The 19,400-nt window shown below is 34.2% G+C and overlaps 6 protein-coding genes across 7 annotated transcripts in view; 3 read left to right on the top strand and 3 right to left on the bottom strand.

The window, feature by feature from the left end:
- The window catches only part of Oatp74D (Organic anion transporting polypeptide 74D), a 62,955-nt gene extending 59,993 nt beyond the window's left edge, over nucleotides 1-2,962 (bottom strand). The window contains exon 1 of the mRNA XM_077435768.1: nucleotides 2,705-2,962. The gene's annotated coding sequence lies outside the window, so the exon portion shown is untranslated. The remainder of the gene's footprint in view (nucleotides 1-2,704) is intronic.
- Nucleotides 1-19,400, top strand: part of LOC143915854 (uncharacterized) — a 121,597-nt gene that overhangs the window by 102,037 nt on the left and 160 nt on the right. The window contains exons 4-6 of the mRNA XM_077436675.1: nucleotides 18,542-18,709; nucleotides 18,798-18,918; nucleotides 19,241-19,320. Of these exons, the coding sequence (XP_077292801.1) occupies nucleotides 18,542-18,709; nucleotides 18,798-18,918; nucleotides 19,241-19,320 (369 nt within the window). The remainder of the gene's footprint in view (nucleotides 1-18,541; nucleotides 18,710-18,797; nucleotides 18,919-19,240; nucleotides 19,321-19,400) is intronic.
- Sf3b6 (splicing factor 3b subunit 6) lies at nucleotides 956-5,994 on the top strand. Of its 2 annotated transcripts, none has more exons than XM_077435773.1 (3): nucleotides 956-973; nucleotides 4,602-4,720; nucleotides 4,791-5,656. In XM_077435773.1, the coding sequence occupies exons 1-3, from the start codon at nucleotides 956-958 to the stop codon at nucleotides 5,023-5,025; spliced, it is 372 nt and encodes a 123-aa protein (XP_077291899.1). In that variant the 3' UTR covers nucleotides 5,026-5,656. The 2 variants fall into 2 exon arrangements, with proteins under 2 accessions (XP_077291899.1, XP_077291898.1); XM_077435772.1 differs by lacking the exon at nucleotides 956-973 and adding an exon at nucleotides 4,238-4,384 and having other exon boundaries at nucleotides 4,791-5,994.
- Nucleotides 5,675-7,274, bottom strand: LOC143915228 (FUN14 domain-containing protein 1A-like). The gene is made up of 4 exons (XM_077435769.1): nucleotides 7,133-7,274; nucleotides 6,581-6,736; nucleotides 6,287-6,482; nucleotides 5,675-6,199 (listed from the first exon to the last, which is right to left on the bottom strand). The coding sequence occupies exons 2-4, from the start codon at nucleotides 6,724-6,726 to the stop codon at nucleotides 6,119-6,121; spliced, it is 423 nt and encodes a 140-aa protein (XP_077291895.1). The 5' UTR covers nucleotides 6,727-6,736; nucleotides 7,133-7,274; the 3' UTR covers nucleotides 5,675-6,118.
- On the top strand, nucleotides 9,307-11,356 carry LOC143915106 (FUN14 domain-containing protein 1-like). The gene is made up of 3 exons (XM_077435537.1): nucleotides 9,307-9,871; nucleotides 10,214-10,409; nucleotides 10,486-11,356. The coding sequence occupies exons 1-3, from the start codon at nucleotides 9,717-9,719 to the stop codon at nucleotides 10,666-10,668; spliced, it is 534 nt and encodes a 177-aa protein (XP_077291663.1). The 5' UTR covers nucleotides 9,307-9,716; the 3' UTR covers nucleotides 10,669-11,356.
- On the bottom strand, nucleotides 10,428-13,361 carry LOC143915105 (zinc finger and BTB domain-containing protein 41-like). Its single transcript, XM_077435536.1, has 8 exons — nucleotides 13,088-13,361; nucleotides 12,838-12,953; nucleotides 12,602-12,772; nucleotides 12,385-12,533; nucleotides 12,192-12,309; nucleotides 11,855-11,960; nucleotides 11,602-11,783; nucleotides 10,428-10,664 (listed from the first exon to the last, which is right to left on the bottom strand). The coding sequence occupies exons 1-8, from the start codon at nucleotides 13,175-13,177 to the stop codon at nucleotides 10,652-10,654; spliced, it is 945 nt and encodes a 314-aa protein (XP_077291662.1). The 5' UTR covers nucleotides 13,178-13,361; the 3' UTR covers nucleotides 10,428-10,651.

The following is a 19,400-nucleotide window of genomic DNA, read 5'->3' as shown; positions in this document are numbered from 1 at the left end:
TTTCTTATTATATAATATTATTTCAATATAATTGAATGCAAGGTCTTTAATAATATTACTGTAAGTTTTTCTGTCCATAACATGACGTAGACCATTACTTTTATCGTCTAAAAAATATAAATTTCCATCAATATAAAATATAAATATATGTATTCCGTAAATAAATTAATAATATCACCAACTTACTTTTTTATATTAAAATTTTATTCATGTAAATATTTCCAAATACGAAACACAAACGAATTTAACGAAAGCCAATCAGAAACGAATTTGATGATAGCCAATGAGAAAAGAAATACACACACAACGGTTTTTGCTTTATATATAAGATACTATTATATGGGGCCCTAGTGATAGGGTCCATTGTTTGAGAATCGAGAGAGTACAGAGGACGTTTCTCAGATACATACGTACATATATGTACCTACATGATAGTTTATAATATGAAAGTTGAAAAATCAGACAAACATACATACATACACACATATGTGCATACATATATTCTATTTTTAAAATCCCACAGTGATAAAGATCAATGGTTTTTTGGCTTTCTAAAAATTTTAGTAGTACATATGTACGTGAATTTTGACGTTGTCCACCATTATTCATTTGTTCGTATTTAATGAAAAACTTTCTAAAGAATATACCGATTTAAACGAGGGATTTCATGAGTTTTCAATAATATTCTAATTTTAATTGAAGCACATTCACTAGAGGCAGCGGCGGTTTATCATACATGAAAATAAGCGCGCGCTTGGGACCCCCGAATCTTGGGGGCCCCGAAATGGGTCTTTTGTACCAAAATTTACAACTTAAAAATTATTATCATTGTCCACAATACATTCGTAAACCAAGAATAAATGAAATTAATACCTATTTTACATAGTATTTAAAATAGTACCTATTTTATTCCAAAAACTTTTAGTGTTTCATATAGTAAACTTACATATAGTTAATGAATAAAAAAAATATGGTTATGTAAAATTCTAATGAAAAACCGTATACTGAAAAACACGTTAAAAAACGATCATAACATTTTTTTTACTGAAGTGGATTCCTCAAATTCAAATGCCCTTCGGGCCCCCCATTTACTTGATCCGCCACTGACTAGATGTTTCCAATTTTAATCCTAAAGTTCGGTATGACTTACATATTTATTTAGTGGTACATAAAAAACAAATTAATTAAATATTAATTATATATAATATACTCAGTCTGTAGAATCCCACTGCAGGGTGTAAGCCTCCTTCGGGGCACGACAACTCAATCTGTCACGAGCCAGTCTCAACCAGGGTTTACCTGGTGCTTTATGTCATCAGTCCGTATGACCAATGACGGCCCACATTTCTTTTCGCATCTCTGAGCTACCATTGGGTGACACATTCCGTCTAGCGTTCTTCTGACATTCTGCAGACTTCTGATCTCTTCATTTCTGACTTTCTTTTAATGAGATGCCCAGCATTTTCCTCTCCATAGCTCTTTGGGCCATTTTAAGAGCATGCAAAGCACGTTTGGTCAGAGTTCAGGTCTGCAGCCTATATGTGATAGCTGGTGCCGTAATTGGTGGTAATTTCGATGAACAGCCCAGCCGTATAAGTTTGCGAATCTCTATCATTCGCCCAAATGTGAGAAGATGACCCAAATATATTACCTGTTCTATCACCTCAATGTCAATGCCATCTATTTGGATCTTATGTGTGACCTAATCGTAATTTTTTAAGATCTTTGTTTTAGATACATAGGTTCATTTTAAATCCTGCCCCCGACGATGCCGAACTCAGATATGTGATCATTCCGCCAAGTTCCTTCGACAGCTCCGAAAACATCACTATGTCGTCTGATTTATAAATCTTATTTAAATCACTATATAAAATTGTTAAAACTGTATAAACAATGTATAAGAGTAAAGTTTCGCTTATGAACTATAATCATTTGACTACGAATGTAATCGTCCATAATGTCTTAATGGATATTAGCAATTTTGTGTCGGTTTAATGACATGCGTAGTCAAAATAAATAGCTGGGTTCTATATTCTAAATATATCGATTAATAGCCACAATCATGATAAACAAATACATGAACATTGCATAATATTGTGAATTACGAAGTCTTATCTCCTGACCCACATTCGATATTTACTTAAGCACACCCAACAGGCCAATTTGTGTACTAATCGGGTAAATAGCGATATATCAATTTGGTACATACAAATTTCAAAACCACGAATTATTTTGTTGAAATTTTGCTATTTTACATATATAAAAAATAATAAATAAGTTTTGAGAAAGTTATGTATAAATAAGTTTATTGTAATGAAAGATTATATTTCCAAAATTGTAAAAACCACATTATTGTCCCTACACATTTTATATTGTTATTTAATTAATCACACAAATACACAGGTAATCGTATGTATATATATATATATTAAGAATATGATTTGATTGAAATATTTCAATGGTAATAATTTACGTATTTTGAACGATAGCACAGATACATATGTAGGCACAATCAGATATTATGCCAGATACTAAACACGATGTTCACCAATTTGCAAAGTCTATATCAAAAATTTAAAATATAATTGAAATCAAAATTGTAAAAATACATAGATCGAGATCCATAAAAATACAAATTAAATGATTTACAATATAATACAAATTAATTAGCAAATAATAGTATAAATATCAAAATTAGGTGTACCTCACGTAGATTTTCTGTTAAATGGAAGCTGTCGTGGACCATAGTTCACCATGAGAAGGAATCCCACAAATAAACCAAAAATTAAAATATTTACGTGATTCGTTGCCAGCTCCTCTAAAACTGCCACGACAGCTTTTCCAGTATTTTCCGATCCACAACACTCCCACATTTTTTCAAGCTGAAGTTTGATTAATCAACTGAAAAACTCAGGAAAAGAATTGACGTTTGCATTGACGTTTCAACTGTCATAAATGTCACAACTTTTGGCCATAATACACTAAAAAGCATACACCATAGATGTCATCTGTCTTCGACTTTCATACTATTTATTTTTATTTTTATTTATTTTATTTTTATTTTACAAAATCAATTAATCAAGCACACTCGTCTAACAGATTGCTCCAAAGCGACGAGTGTGCTAAAAAGATTAAGAAGTACAATAGGAAAAAATACAAGTTAAATAAACAAATTATATATACATATATACAAATTAAATAAGGAAAGGATAACTAAATAAAACATGAAATCATAATAATTTAATAATAATTTATTTTAACCAATCGTTATTATGTTATGCTAACAATTTTCACGCCGTGCCACCCCGTTACATGAAAAAAAATCCTGGGATATACAAAGGGAGAAATTAAAAATTAAAAATATTTCAACAGAAAAAAAAGACGAAATTGTTAAGCAAATCAGATAATGAGAACATCAAACAAACAATTGGCCGGTAATTGGATTATTAGTCACATTGCGGTGGTCAAAAAGACAATTTTTGCCATTAAAATCGCGAATACGCAATATTTGGCACTCAAGTTCTCGTTAGTATGCAATGCCGGCCTTACACCCGATGGCGCCCCCGGGAAATTTTTTCTAAACACCCTTAGAAAAAACTTTCACTTTTGGCGCTCTAATCTAAAATTTTTAATGGCTTTTGGTGCTCTAATTTTAAATTTTAAAGCGCCTTTGGCGTATCGTGTGGCGCCCTAACTTATATGGCGCCCTCGGGTGCTGCCCGACCCAGCCCCCCCCTAAACCCGGCACTGTTAGTATGATGGACTTTTCGGCTGCCAGATGTTCCGTTATAGAGATTTTAGTGACTTTGTAACCAGTAATCACCGAACCCAATTGGCCACAGGTTTGTTTCTTCTTCAATTTAGCCCTGAAAGTATGAAAATATATTTAAAAAAAAAGGACAGTATATTTACATACTTTCAGCACTTTTGTAGATATACTATGGTAAAGACGAGCAACTGTACTGTTATCTGATTAATTGTTGCTATAAACTGGCAAAGAAAATTAATTGTGGATCTAGTATTTCTAATCTTAGCACTGAAGTTTATTTTTAAAACAGGTGTGCAAATCGATGAAATTCAAAAAAACCGTCAATTTGGAGCATGGGATGTCCTGAATATGTTTTTAATATATTTTATCTCAATGACCGTCTTTTATAACGACAATAGAGAAACGACACACAAACTATGTATTTAAAAATGCGAAGTAACGAATGCGCGTACTACTCTCGAACGGGCGGGTAGGGGGCGAAAAGGGCGCTTTGTAAGCTACCGATAAGCATCGACGCAAGGTGGCCATCGTGTAGCTCTCTCAACCCGTTGTACGTTGTTTGTCGCTACCGTAGCTTTCACGAATATGGCTTTAGCATTGCAAAGAAGAGCTAATGTAAGTTTATATATATATTCAATATTATTTCCATACTTATTACACGTATATTTTATTCGATATCCAATTTTCGTCCGAGTGATTTGTTGGCTCACAAACACTAACATAACCTATAAACAAAACTTTTGACATTTACTTAAATTTATCCACTCAATTTCACATCATCTCAATACATACTTAAAACAAACTCTTTTTTAACCTATTTCATATATTTTAGCTCCGTCTTCCTCCAGAAGTCAACAGAATACTATATATTCGCAATCTACCATACAAAATTACGGCCGAGGAAATGTATGATATATTTGGAAAATACGGTGCTATAAGGCAGATCAGAACGTAAGTATTCTTTTAAAGACATTATAATTAGTGTGCATTGCATGTTATTTATGTGGTTATTTTGTTACAGTGGAAATACTCCTGAAACCAGAGGTACCGCATTCGTAGTCTATGAAGATATTTTTGATGCCAAAAAAGCATGTGATCACCTCTCTGGTTTTAACGTGTGTAATCGCTACCTGGTTGTCCTCTACTACCGATCAAACAAAGCTTTCAAGGGAATCGATATTGATAAGAAACAAGAAGAATTAGACACAATCAAAAAGAAATATGGCATAACCACAGAAGAACTCAAGAAGGGATAGTTTATTTAAAATTAGTTTATTATTTAAGTTATAGAGTAAGGTTAATGTCATATTTTCTGTACTAAATGATGTAATTTTTCTGTAACTACCGGGACTGCAAAGTCGTCATTAAAAATCGAAATACGCCTCATTTCTCATTTAAATAACTAAATATTTTCACTTGATAACACATGTAAATATTGAATTATTAACTAGCTTGTAGAGCTTATATTTGGCAATGCGGGTGACTCGCCATTGTCCAGTGTATGCCGATCTAAGCATTGTGCTTCATTATACCAACTTACAATATCACGAACAGGGTTTTCTCAACATTTCGTCTGCTTAAACAGGAGTTTGTACATTGTATACAATTTAATATTTGGGTACATGTTTGTAACATCTTTAATATACGAGACATATTGTGATCATTCATAGAAACTACTTCGTAAGTGACCAAGATCTATACACAAAACTATTTGAGTATAGTTTAAATCACCCCCTTACAACCAATATTTACTAATCTCCCATCGACAAAAAGTTCAAGCAACTTCAGACAAACGTACCTATTTATTTATTAACTTCATGTGAAGTAAAAAATTTGTTAATTTCATGATACATCACGATTCTGGAAAAATAAACTTTTACACATTTATTTTTTTCTTATTTATTTCATATAGATACTAATATATGTAGAGTATTTTCTTACATAGACAGACACATTGATAATTTTACATGTTAACTGATGATTCTACATATATTCGAAATCGATTACAAACAACTATCACTAAAATAGTTGATGCTATGCATCCACAACTTAATTGACGCAAGTTATAATCTGTTAACATTAATTACATTGCAATTGTATATTTGATATAATGGTACAGGCATATTGTCATTCAATATATATATGTACAAATAATCAATTGTTATCTATGCACTTCCTATCAAGAAAGTAATCAATATATACATAAAATATAATACTGTTAAATGAGAATTTTTTCCTTTGCAACTTAATATTATAACACAAATCCAAACACTATCGGCAATTTTACATTTAAAAAAAACACAACATACATACATACGTGGAAACATTAAATTTGTATACACAGTTATTTTATGAAGAGGCGATACCGAAGAAAACACCACCAGCGAAACCAGCTGAATAGTAAGAGTTTGTTTTCATAAATTCAATGATCTGAAAATGAGACAGAAAATATATGTAAATAGCCTAAAGAAACAAATATTAGATAATAATTTCATGAAAATAAGTCTTTTAACATACTTTATCTAACCAAGCTGATGATCTTTTATTTGTTTCCTTTTCAATTTTTTCACTGATGTTATCAACATTCTTGTGAATTTTATCCCAATTAATATTCACATAACCACCTTGATTGGCTAAATGTAATAGTATAATTCCACTACCAAGTCCAACGGCAGCCACTTTGCCAACTTTCATACCAATATAACCGGTGAACCTTAAAATATTTTTTAAATTAAAACCTATCACATGACTACTGCGTAATAACAATAAAAAAGCAAACTAATAAGAGGCTTGTAATTAATAAAAATATACCATCCTGAAGCTGTCCCGAATACGAGCTGTTTGGTATTTGATGATTTTGCGATGTCACTAAATGCTCTATCTATGACTTTTTTTGTTTCTTTGATGAAACCATCAACTTCTTTTTTATCATCGGCAGGAACCACGACAGGACTCATAATTAAAATTCTAAAAATCAGTAATTTAACACAGTTAAAATGTTTCTATAGATAGAGATATTTGAATCAACTGATCATTTTTGAGGCTGTGAAATCATTAAAATTATAATCTAGTCAACCTTGATATACTTTTCATTGCTTGTACTTACATCATTCGCTCAAAGAACATAAAAGTATTTAAGACAAATGAAACAATACATAATTATATGTATATAGAAACCTTAAAAAATTAGTAAGTTCGTTAATTTACATAAATACAAAGGTATTTATATAATTCAGAAACAATTGCGTTGACTTATTTTTTTTTAGCAAAATTTTTCAAGCGAATAATGACGAGTATACTAAAATGTATAAAACATGATGAATAAAAAAATAGGAACAAAATTAAAAAATATATTAGAATTACCAAGGATTTGCAATAACCAGAAACGTCGATGGCCCAACCAACCTACAAACGGTCAAAGCACAATGGTAACTGACCATAAACGTTGCTAGGTCGGAGAGGTCTGATTTTTGCGTTGTACGAAAAATCAGCGAAAATTTAATTTGTAAGACTTCACGTAACCCACGATCTTTTGGTTTTCAATAAAATGCTAATTTACTATTTTAGTAAGGTATTACGGTGATTGGCTCAGTTTATGCGAGTAACTATCGACTGATTTTTTTTAAGTAGGAATAATAGTAAGATTCTTGGGGGGTACACATAGATATATAATACACATAGATGGGCCCTGACGCGAGATTTTGGTCGGAGATTTTGTCGTCACTAACTGAGGGGTGCGGGGGGTTTAACTAGCGGGGAAGCTGGGAAAAAAAAAGGTTTTTTTTTCCCTACCACGCAGCGGTCGGCGTTTTTTTCACTTCCCCGCTAGTTAAACCCCCCGTAACCCTCAGTTAGTGACGACAAGATCTCCGCATATCTATCGACAAGATCTCCGCAATCGACCTTTCCTACTTAGAAGCTAACTACCTACTGAGAGAAAGTGTGCATGCGCCAAAAGGGAGACCAGTATAAAGCGTGAGGGTGGATCTATGTATTATAAATCTATACAATAGTATTGTAACGTTTGAAATATTCAAAACATTCAAGAATCCAAGCCTGTTCAAATACTTACGTACCTGGATAAGAGACACGCCGGATAAACCTTATCAACTACAAAGACTGTACTCTCAAACAGACAAGTCAGACATTCTCTAGTGAGCGGCTGTTCCGTGTGGACGACATTAATGAGTCAGACTAAAACTACTTTAGCTTCTCATTTGGCATTCATTATCGAGTTACTATTACTGCTAAAATTCAAGAAACCAACTACATATTGTAATCACTCGTCTACTTTGCTGCCAAAAAAGTTTTATGCATATGAAACGATCATCATTTTTTATCCATTTGTAAAGAAAACCTAGTAGAATAAAATTAGAATCCTACTCACTACATGTTTGTTACTGAGAGCTGGCGCTCACACAGAAGCGCGCGAAAGAGACAAGGCGTCTTTTTTTTTTTATTGAATGCAGCTATTCACCTATTCACTGAAACTGCACAAGCGCATTTGTTCGTGCCAACTCTAGGTAACAGACCTATGCGTCTTTTACTCCTATCTGTAATCTCTTTTTCACGTCCACGCAACTATGTTTAGTGTGCTCGATTATGTTATTTCTCGTGCTAAGGTACATAAATTGGAAATAATTGTTGCATGAACGTAAAAATGAATTTCTCCAAGTAAGAGTGATTGTAGGAATATAGCACAAATTGTAGTCGAGTTCCGTCACCTTCCTGCGAGTTGGGACCAACTCGGCTGTGTTCAGAGTGGCTACCACACTCCGTCTCTGGCTCTCATAATAAAAGCACGTGCATCAACATGCCAGTCGTCTCATTCGTTCATCCCCTATAATATCATCTACTCCCCCATTGAACTCTAGCTGTACAAATTACATCATCGCTTCCTGTTCGAACACGTAAAGTCAACTTTGGCCGAAATACCTTCCTTCGAACTAGGGCAAAAACACCATCAACTCGCTTCAGATACAAAATCACGAGTACACGGTAACCCCACCGGAACCGATGATCTCACCACTAACTACGCACCAACCAAACCTTGACACAGCTACACAAAGGACAACCTCGAAATCGTAGAAATCATAATTATAAATCACCAGCCAAGCTACCCGTTGCCCAATCAACGGCTAATATAAACCAGCGCGTCATCTCCTGATGCCAGTGAGCTTCGGGAGCTCAACCTGTTCACTCCGTCGAAGCAACTACCTACTTCGCCATACATACAATCACGATGCGGTGCAAACGATCGAAAAGCGCCAGACAGACTGAACCACAGATTAACGACACTTGTACCTTATGCGTGCGTACTACTCGCACTTACACTAAGCGAAATCTACCCGAAGTCCCGACATACCTACCCTGTATACATTCTGTGCTTCTGATACTTTAGTTCCGAATTTTTCCTTATTAAATTATTAAAAACTCGCCAGAAAGATCCAACTCAATTTTAATAATTACCATTTTAATAATTGCATCTGTGCACATCAAAAGGTTACTCGTCATCTGATGTGCAATTTTTCATTCGTGAAGTCGAGAATTGCGTTTAAAGCAGCCATCCAGTTAATCTGTGGTTCAATCTGTCTGACGCTTTTCGATCGTTTGCACCAAACTCCACTTGCCACGTAAAGGATGTAACATTAACCGAATATTAACTTGGCGATGCTTTAGTGTGAGGACCTGATGCAAGTGAGGAAGCGGCTGACTAATGGATATAAAGAGAAATGCTCGAGTGGGGATGCCAGAGACAAGCGCATAAAAGTCGGTGCTAAGACCAACGATTGCTGAAAGTGTGACAGCTGACCGTGAAAGAAGGGCGACGGCTAGTGTCTCCGTCTCAACTTCTCCTTTCTGCCATTAATCTGACGGTGATTCGACGCAACCGTTCGAGGAGTATCGCGTTGATATTTGAACGAATCCTTATTGCTGCGAAGTAATCATGAGTCGCCGAAGTAATTCGCCTCGCGCTGAAGATGCGACTGAAAAGTTGGAGGACGCCGTGGAGGACACGCGGAAATTCCTCGACAAAGCAATCAGCGATATTGGAAAGAAGGCCGCGCTGCAGCAACTCGTCATAGGATCTATCTCCGGATGGTAAATACTATTTATATATATGATGTCATAATATTCGACTATAAATGTGCGTCATATCTTAGACTGCTTTCGATTTTTTGGCACAACTATACTGATAAGATGTCATCGTATTAATTCAAACGCGATAGTGACGCGCAAAACCAATATTTATTCAATTCGTTACTTACTGACGAATAAATGCACACATTTCAAGTCATCCAAAATATTTACTCAATATATTTGTATTTTTCCAATGGTGTGCATATATCTAAATCGTGTAATTTTATTGAATAATTTCAATGCCATTTACTTTCGAATAATTTGCAAAAAAAAAAAAAACATTAATGAAAATGTTTAAATTAGGCTTACAGGTTTCGTTGCCATGAAGATAGGTGGTCTTTCTGGATTTAGTGTTGGCGGTGCTTCAATGGGACTCCACTATGCACAGCAGAAAGGATATATAAATTTAGACTGGGATAAGATTAACAAAAAACTCGATAAAATAAGCGACAAGATTGAGAAAGAGGCTACAGGAAGTACTCCAGCTTGGACAGATAAGGTAAATGAAATAATACTTTGTGTAACAACCAACATTTCTTGTGATTTATTAAATAATTATATTTTCTTTTTTGCAGTTGGAACGATTTGTCGATCGAAAACTAGATAAAGCTGAAGATCTCTTGAAAAAGAAGCAACTTAAAGCCAAAAAGTGGTATCATTCGGCTACAGGAGATGAGCATTACAGGGCATCCGAAACTCATGTTTTCCTTGCATCGTTTGTCGCCGGTTTAGCTATTGGTCTTATGTGTGGTCGCTGAAATGTTTCATAGTTTAAAAAGAAAGGATAATAATTTTTAATACGTTTAATTTTTGTAACAACTATTATATCATAAATTCATGCTGTTCAATCGATATTATATTATTGATTCATAAATTCGAACATGCCTTTTGTATATTTTTAACAAGTTATATTTATATAAATTTGATTTTATATATAAAATATATTTTACTAAAAATCCCAATATAATTTAGAATCTCAAAAAATGAATTAATTGCATCTAGTCTTGCTGACTATATGTACGTCCACAATGAAAAAGTATTTTATTTATCAATAATCTAATTAATTATGATTCGGAGATACTACAGTATTGCATTATCTAATATTTGAAATAATTGATTTTATAAAATTAATCATATTTAGATGTTTCATGAAATTTATATAGAATTTAATAAAAAAAAGTCTCAACAAATATAGTTGACTAAAATTGTATTTGCTTACTGCAATACACCAAAAGTCATATTTTCGCTTCATTGTGGCTATTGATGAGGTACATCTCTAATAAGAGACGTATAAAATAAACCGTTCACTCAAAACCCTACATTAGGATTTAAGTTTGTATTTTTTTTTTTGTTTCTTAATGATTATAATTGTGATATTTTTTCAACTATAGTAAGCGCTGATATTTATGTTAATATTATGTATTGCTTAGAAAATAAATTTGAACTAAAACAATTTCGCATTTTACTACCTACATACATATTAACAAATTTATATTCCTATACCTTTCACAATTTGTGTTAAAAATAATATACAGTCAAATTCTCTGCTAAGATAAAATAAATATTCTATTAACTAATTAAGTGTAGCTTCACAGTAATACACGGCATCACTGGCAATCGTTTTTGCTCGATTTTTAACTTTATTACAGATGTTACTGGATAATTCAGAATTACAAGATTTTTCGACAAACCTTTCAGACTCTTTAATTATTTCTTTTTCATTTTTTAGTGGCACAGATTCTCCAGATAGTTTAACAGCAGTTGATCGTTTTAGTACCCCAAAATCACGCCGTTTATTTCTAGGTTTAATAGACTTTTTCCTTTTTACTGGGGGGTTAATGTGCTTTTTTTCACGATGATGTTCAAGTTTTTTCTAAAACAATTTATCTCTCGATAAGTTATTACAATTATTTTAATAATAACTTATATGAAATAAGAGAAAACCTTTGTGGATAATTTAGCTTCACATCCGGGAAAAGTGCAATCATATGTCAAATTTTCATGAACTGAATTTATATGATGTACTAAATTGCTTTTAAATGTATAAAACCTATGAAAGATTAAAATGTATTTTAATTACACACATGAATAATCCGATGCTACCAATTTGTCAAGTTGTTAAACCAATGAATGAGCTATAATACATCAATTACGCCTCACCATATGTATGTACATTATCAGGCGTGGTCTGTCCATATACACCGTTCATGCAAAACTTGGTGTGGGTTCTACATGAACGCCATATGAGGATGGCACGCCACTGGAGCATATGTATACTTACTTTGGACATGTAGGACACAGAAATATTTCTCTCTCTTGATTAACAGGGTGTATTTTTAAATGTCGTACAATATGAGCTCTCATCCTAAATACTCTATTACATATATCACACTCGTATCCTGCAAAAAACCTCACTTACTAATTGAAATGTACGTTGGCTGAAAATAAAATAATATCATATGATGAATACTTACTATCGCTCACATGCTCAGTTCTTTTATGTTGCAGAATATCGGCCCACCTTGTAAACACTTTTCCACATTCACATGTGAACATTTTATGATTTCTTTGATGTTTGTACCTAGCTGATTGATTATCAAATGATTTATCACAAAACTTACACCTGAAAGAAAAAGTTTGTTAGGATATCCAATTTCATAAATCATTTAGAATTTGCTGAATTTTTAATACTTTAATAGTTTAAGTCCAGTGTGTAAATAAATGTGTGCTGCCAGATGAGTTTTTTTCTTAAAACCTTGTAGGCAATATTCACATTGAAATGGAAAGTTTCGCTTGTGTTTGTTTAATATGTGTTTTTGGAGGCTTTGTTTACTACGAAATCCTTGTTGACAATCAGTACAGCTGAAAAAAAAATTATATGTGATTGTAATATAAAATTGAATTATAAAATAACTAATTTTACTTACATGAAAGATTTCTTTTCTAAATTTTCACCAGAGTGTATAATTTTTATGTGTCTTAGCAGGTGTGATCTTGTGGTGTATTTTTTTCGACACTCTTCATATTCACAGGTATAAGGCCTCTGTAGTGTGAAATAATTAAAACACATTATAATAAACTGTAGAAATACATACTTCATTTTAAATATTAAACACATCTAAATGATACAACGATCACGGTAAGTACAGATATTTGTAGGTTAGGCAAGCACAATACCTCAATATTATCATGGGACGGTGGCTCCGGGAGTTTTGCAGTCTCTTCCACCCGTGAACAATCATGTTGTTTGATTTTCACACTAATCATTCTTGAAATTAACTACAAAATATTAGCGTAGTGTCAACATAATACACTACATCAAAAACGTCACACAGAACACTTGACGTTTGTTTCGATGTTACCACCCTCAAAAATAAATAATGTGCATTTTCATTATTTTATGTTTGGTTCGGTGATTACTAGTCAAATGTGAACCGATCACAGGACAACCGATAATTGGTCACGAAAAAACTGGTCACACCCAAAAATTAAAAATTGGTCGAATTTTTGGGTGTGACCAGTTTTTTCGTGACTAATTTTCGGATGTGACCAGTTTTAGGGTGTGACCAGTTTTCCCGGGACCAGTTTTAGTGTGACGGGTGATCACGTGTGACCGATCTAGAGCGACCGGTTGTCCTGTGACTGGTTCACATATGACTAGTAGTCCGTTTACCTTTATGTTTATCTATGAGAATAAAGGTTCGGTGATTACATCGAAAATATGAATCGCGCGAATAAAGAATTGCAGACGAACGGTTGAATAAAAAATAATTTATTTTAATATTCGGTACAAGAGTTGATTACGGATTAACTTAAATTCTAACAATATTGAGTTTAAATACTCTTTAGCAAACAATGAATGTGTTGAAGACACGTGTTGTACAATCTTGGTTTGTCAGTGCATGGGTTTGGTGGATATAATAGTGTTATTCATTAACTACGTGTGTCATTAATCAATGGTGTACTTATAATATTAGGTGTGTCTTATCTCTACTGGTTAGTCGTTTGTTCTTTATATTAATCATGTGACAACGAAGGAGTCAAATGGTTTTTTTACGAGATTTTTAATATTATCGACTAGACATATGAACTTTGCATGTTGATACGGGCATACGAGTCCGTAACGTCATTTTACATTTGATGTAGTCACCCCTTTACCGATAAATAGGTAAACGGGTTATTGCGCAAATTGCGATCGTGCAATAGTTGCCACAAAAATCGCGAACATGGAATATCTTGCACTCGAGTTCTCGTTAATACAATACTTCAATACTAATAGGGCTCCCTAAATACTATTTTGCAATCCCGTCTCTAATTATGATTCTTGATAGATTCCAATGTCATACCCAGAGCCCTCTCCCTCAACCCTAAAAACAAAGATCAAATAGACAAAACGGTAATCGGATTATTTCGTAAATTGCGATTGCGCACACGACAATCGTCGCCACGAAAATTGCGAATACAATGGAATTTTCAGGTGCCAGATACTCCGTGACCGAGATTATAGTGGCATGCGCAAGATCACTTTGTGCGAAATATTCACCGAATCAGAAAAAGCACCCGAATTTTTTTTCCAAAGACTACGGCCAAAATATTGTTGCGTAGGGGTGGGTGGAGGATCCAAGTAAAAGGCCAACAGTCGTTTCACAGCATTTATTGATGATTCAGGAGTTACACGCACTGTCACCACTCAGTCCAGAATGACCTGATATCGCTTACGTACCGCCTTATAAGGGGTAGATCTCTCAGGACGTCTAATCTGTTTACCTACTGTATAGTCACGTATTCGGATATGTATTCCCACGGTATGAGAAGTGCAATCATTGTTTAGCTTTCATGCACTTAGCTTGTCGTTAATCCCTAAAACCACTTACACCGGTCTCACGGTCTCTCAGGACATCTAATCTGTTTACCTACTGTATAGTCACGTATTCGGATATGTATTCCCACGGTATGAGAAGTGCAATCATTGTTTCATGCACTTAGCTTGTCGCTAATCCTTAAAACCACTTATACCAGTCGCACGGTATGCATTTAGTTAATCCGTTAACAGATCACACAGTCTCTGGGAGAGAGAAAGAGTCGGAAAGTAAACGGATTGAAATGGAATTCAATCGGAACCATGCAACGGCAGAGAGGCACATTTATCAGATTGGATAAATGTTGGTTGGTCAGTCGGCGGAGTCAATCAAGTCACTTTTGGGAGGATAGAGGCACCGCTTCAGAGGGAATGGCAAAGGAAGCACGTTCTGGGTGGAACGTTGGTCTGCAGCAGGATGCTGGGCCACATGACAGGAAGACGGGGCCACCGCAACAAATTTGGACGTTGGGGAAACGAGCGACTTGGATCAACCACGTGAGGGCATTTGAAACCGAAGAAACGCCAGATTGCGACTTCAACGAGAGAGAGCGGAACAATTGATATACGTCAACATCGAAAAAAATCTAGTTGGAAACTAATGGAAACACGAGTACCTGAAAAAATACATGGACAGTTGCAGCAGTGATTAGATCATCTCGCAGATGTAACGGGAAAATACATCAGAAAGAAATGGATTTCAGTTGGGTCAATGGAACGGAAAAGAAGCACATTCAACAGAGTGGCAGACTGTTGGGTGCACATTTACCAAGGTCAATGGAACGGAAAAGAAACACAACCAGCAGAGTGGCAGACTGAGGTGTGCACATTTTCCAGGGTCAAGGGAACGGAAAAGAAGCACCACCAACAGAGTGGCAGACTGAGGGGTGCACATTTTCCAGGGTCAACCGTCACTTTTGTGAGGATGGTGGCGATTCTTGTGGGACATGGCTTTGGAGCACGTTCTGGGTTGAACGTTGGTCTGCAGCAGGATGCTGGGCCACATGACATAGGAACACTGGGCCACCGTAGCAAATTTGGACGATGGTGACACGAGAGACATGGACCAAGTCACTTTTGTGAGGATGGGAGCGATTCTTGTGGGACATGGCTTTGGAGCACGTTCTGGGTTGAACGTTGGTCTGCAGCAGGATGCTGGGCCACATGACAGGAATACGGGGCTGCCATAGCAAATTTGGACTTTGGTGATACGAGCAACATGGACCAAACACGTGAGAAATTTTGGACCGAAGAGCTAACAAATAATGATTTCCAAATGTAGAACATCGGATGACTAATTTTAGGCGAGTAGAAATGTAACTGTAACTGTTTCCATTGTAAAGGTGACGTAAAGTGAAGTGTAACGAAAGTTTAATGTAATTGTTTCCATTGTAAAGGTGACGTAAAGTGAAGTGTAATGAAAGTTTTTATGTAATTGTTTCAATTGTAAAGATGACGTAAATCGTAGTGTAACGAAATTTTAATTGTTTTTGTTTCCATTGTAAAGATGACGTAAATTGAAGTGTAACGAAAGTTTTATGTAATTGTTTACATTGTAAAGGTGTCGTAAATTGAAATGTAACGAAAGTTTAATGCAATTGTTTCCATTGTAAAGATGACGTTAATCTAACTGTTACAGAATTTAAATTGTAAAGGTAATGTTAATGTAACGGTAGTAGAAATTAAATGTCATTGTTTTCATTGTAACTGCAAAGATAACGGCTGTAATTGTAAATGTAACTGTGACTGATATCGGAGATAAATGTAACTACTGTAGATTTATCAGTTATGATTTGTTGGTCAATCGGGACGATTTGACCTAAGAGGGAGGCAATGTTACGTACGCCGTGGATTGAGCGAATTGTACTTAGACCAACGGATATCTGTTATCGGATTAACTAAATGCATGCACTTACTTCCAAAGATTATATCTGGACTCTAAGTGCATTTAGGCTAAACAATGACCGATATTAGTTATTTCTCAGAATCGGTACGGGGAGACCCAATATCGGGGAAATACATATCCGAATACGTGACTATACAACAGGTAAACAGATTAGGCGTCCTGAGAGATATACCCTTTATAAGGCGGTACGTAGGCGATATAATTCATTCAGGACGGAGCAGTGACCGTGCGTGTATCTCCTGAATCATCAATAAATGCTGTGAAACGACTGTTGGCCTTTTACTTGGATCCTCCACCCACCCCTGTACGCAACATTATTATATAAAATTAAATTTTATATTTATATTTTTTCATAAAAAATGGGACTGTCTCATTCAAATGGTACATATAGTACGTTTTGGTCAGCCTAGTAATATAATTCATATCCTTGAATATTCTACATATGTGCGACACTTTAATTTTCCCATGAAATTTCTTATTTATAAATTCAATTCGAATAGGAAACACTAATTAGAAAAAAATCAATTTAATGCACACTCGTTTTATGTACGATGAAATTGTTAAATCGATTTGTAAATTAGAGCAAATCTAATTTATGAATGGGTGGTTCTTCATGGGTCATCCATATATCCTATTCATGATGTTGTAATGCAGTGGCGTGTTTATATAACAACATATTTTTATGAAAATATAATTTAATTTTTAATAAATAATTACATGGAATTTATTTAGACTGTAGAGTGAGACTATGTATGCATGTACTTTGCATTTGCTTTAAAAAATCTTGACAAATATTGGAAAATATTTTTCGGATAGTGTTAGCATTAGGGATAGGGTAACCAGACTTGTTGATTTTCTCAACCATGTCCTCTTTTTAAAAGCGTTTCGGGATATCAAGTAGGAATTTTAGTGTCTGTTAGATATTCTTGCAAACATTGAAAACAATATTGCTAATATGTATAAATTATATGAACGCAATGTTTATAGTTACAGCCATAAGTCATACAATATAGGTTTATGTTCAAGTTACATTTCAAAATAAAATATCCCATATACTTAAATAGGGTCTACCTCACGGGCCGGAATGTGAAATGCCGGAAAACGTAAATATCGGAAGGCAAAGATCGAAAATCGAAAGATCTTAAGTCGAAAAATCAAAAAAAAAAGGGTGCATGGTAAACGATACATACTCACTTAATTTGCGCGAGCAGGATACAAGAGGAACAGGCTTTTCCTCCCGTATTCTGCGCGCGCACATTAATACGGGAGGAAAAGCCTGTTCTTCTTGTTCCTGTTGTCTCCTGCTCGCGCAAATTAAGTGAGTATGTACCGTTTACCATGAACTCTTTTTTTTTGATCTTTCAACTTAAGATCTTTCGATTTTTGATCTTTGCCTTCCGATATTTGCGTTTTCCGGCATTTCACATTCCGGCCCGTCACGGAGACCGACTTAAATATTATGTACTTTTAAAGGAAATAAATTGCAAATAGTTAATTGATGTTATATGTGGCTTTCCAATAAACATAACACACACTATTTTTATTACTCAATTGCAAATACGTTTACACAAAAACTGTTTCCCTACCACTGAAACGCGTTAAAATTTTAGAGAACACATTCTATATATATGTACACATATGCCACTTATTAAGTAAGTCCACTTTCAGTTAGTCTGCTAACATACTACATTTACTTTATATTTCTACTTAATTTATATCTTCATAAAATGTTTATTTTATTTAAAGCTTTATATCTATTATTTATATTTTCTGTGGTAAATTGTCATGAGGTTTGTTACACATACATATCTTGAAATTAAAGTTTAAAAATTAAAAAAAAATATAATTCACCATTGCTTTATTTTAGAATACATCAGATTATGAAATCGAAGAACCAGAGGTACTATTGGATGAAGACTGTATTCAACAATCCCTTGCAACAGAACATGATATCATAGCATTAAAAAACTTTCAACCCCCCAATTCTAGAGCCGGACGCTGTTTACTTGCATGCATGTACAAAAAAATTTCAATAGTTAGTTTTATTATCATTATCTTTAACATAAAAGTTTTAATATATAATATAAGAATATTTACATCAAATGTATTTACATATATTACAGATAACTCCAGAAGGAAAATACAGTATTGATGGCGGTTTAGTAGCAATGAAACGAGCACTAGATCCTTACCCTAAAGTGTTAAGTAGTGTTGTAAGCATTATAGACCAATGTGCACTAAAAGGTAAGCATTAAAGTAAACAATAATATTGACCAGTGCGATTTTTATGGAGGAACGAACTAGAATAGCGTTTTGACACCTATTTTCGTGATTTAAAGAATTGTTCAATTCAAAAATAAAATATAAACCACCACACGCAATAAAAATTGAATTAACTATCCCGATAGTAAATGTTCGATGCTAGAATGAATAAGCTTAAGACGCGGGCTCTGGCATCAGTTCTTCTACAAAAACGCACTGGAATTAATTAATATAGCGCAATAAGTTTATATACATACATACATGTATGTAAATAGCATACTAATAATTAATTTGTGCTATTTAGTAAATGAAATTGAAGATGATAGTGATGGCTGTGAAGTGGCAGCTGCTCTTTTTACATGCATAGTCAACAACGTAGAAGGGGTAAAATATTCAAATGTTTTAATATACACACATGTATTAGAATATTTTAAACAAAATTAAATATTTGTATCATTTTGATT

The sequence above is a fragment of the Arctopsyche grandis genome, chromosome 8, assembly GCF_051622035.1.
Source record: "Arctopsyche grandis isolate Sample6627 chromosome 8, ASM5162203v2, whole genome shotgun sequence".
NCBI classification, from domain to species: domain Eukaryota; kingdom Metazoa; phylum Arthropoda; class Insecta; order Trichoptera; family Hydropsychidae; genus Arctopsyche; species Arctopsyche grandis.
This window is presented reverse-complemented; position numbering and strand designations above follow the sequence as displayed.